This window comes from Octopus bimaculoides, chromosome 10, assembly GCF_001194135.2.
Source record: "Octopus bimaculoides isolate UCB-OBI-ISO-001 chromosome 10, ASM119413v2, whole genome shotgun sequence".
NCBI lineage: Eukaryota > Metazoa > Mollusca > Cephalopoda > Octopoda > Octopodidae > Octopus > Octopus bimaculoides.
The window spans coordinates 89395596-89396752 of NC_068990.1; the positions used below are offsets into that span (position 1 = coordinate 89395596).

A 1157-nucleotide genomic window follows, 5' to 3' on the forward strand; every position below is an offset into this window, starting at 1 on the left:
CTCTCTCTCTCTCTCTCTCTCTCTCTCTCTCTCTCTCTCTCTCTCTCTCTCTCTCTCTCTCTCTCTCTCTCTGATGACCAGCTCATTTCCAGGTTTGCTGACTTTCCTTGGCCCTCTTAGTCCCCTTATTTGTCCAGGTGTGATTGTTTCTTGTGCGGGGAAACCTCAAAGCATGTGTGTATATACATTGGATGATTTGAAGGAAGCTATTCATGTGGAAGTCGCTCAAATCGACAGAGCAACGCTGGAGAGAGTGGATGCCTTCAGAAATGCATCAATGAAACTGGACACCACATGATGAATATTGTTTTACACACTTGATTTTGATGTCAAAATTTGTTTGCAGCTAAAATTAATGATTTTTGTGAATCTTTCAAAAAACGTCCATCCTCTCTGCCTCAGCTTGTATAACTGTTATGTCTCAAGCTACTGCTATCTAGCACCTTAGGATGACCGCTACACAACTGCTACTTAACACTCCTACCACGGCCAGACTACCTCTATTTATGTCTTGGGAGATCCTACTTCTTTGCCTGGGGGCGTCAAGGCAACAATAACAAAAGAAAACAAGCAAATTTAAGGTTCTTCATTCTCAATCTCTCAGTCCATTAAGAAAATGTTTTATTGATAATGTAGTGTCACTTTGGTATTGCAATGCTTATTGTCAATGTGTATTGTTTTTCTTCTTTAAAACGGTTCATTAAGAAATTTTTCAACAATGCTTTCTAAACAAGTTTTATATATTTTTAGTTTTGTGTCTTTTCCATATTTTTTACAGGTACAAAAAATACAGAATTCGTTGCAGTGAATGTTGGCACGTTCCCAAAAAGGATGACAAGACCTACCCCAAGTGTCTTCGCTGTGATTCAATGTTGCGATTTACAACGAACCGAAGAAACTAAATCATTTACTTGTAAAAGATACTTTAATATGACAACTGCTTTACTTGCCACTTCAATAAAAAAATTGTACACAAGTCTGTCTGGTAAATATGCTACTAGGATAAGATATATATTCCAACTTTGTTTCTGAAAGTGAAGGGCAGAAAATAATGATTTACATAATTGCCAGAAAATAAAGCTGCTGAGATTATTTTACCTGCTCCAGGAACAAATATTTCCATTCAACATCGGGTGTAACATATATATATATATATA

General features: G+C 36.8%; 1 protein-coding gene across 1 annotated transcript in view; it reads left to right on the forward strand.

Annotated features, from left to right (window-relative positions):
- Positions 1–1129, forward strand: part of LOC106869406 (GATA-type zinc finger protein 1) — a 10301-nt gene extending 9172 nt beyond the window's left edge. Inside the window, exon 5 of the mRNA XM_014915131.2 lies at positions 779–1129. Coding sequence (XP_014770617.1) covers positions 779–902 — 124 coding nt within the window. The 3' untranslated portion in view covers positions 903–1129. The remainder of the gene's footprint in view (positions 1–778) is intronic.
- Positions 1130–1157: the final 28 nt, after the last annotated feature.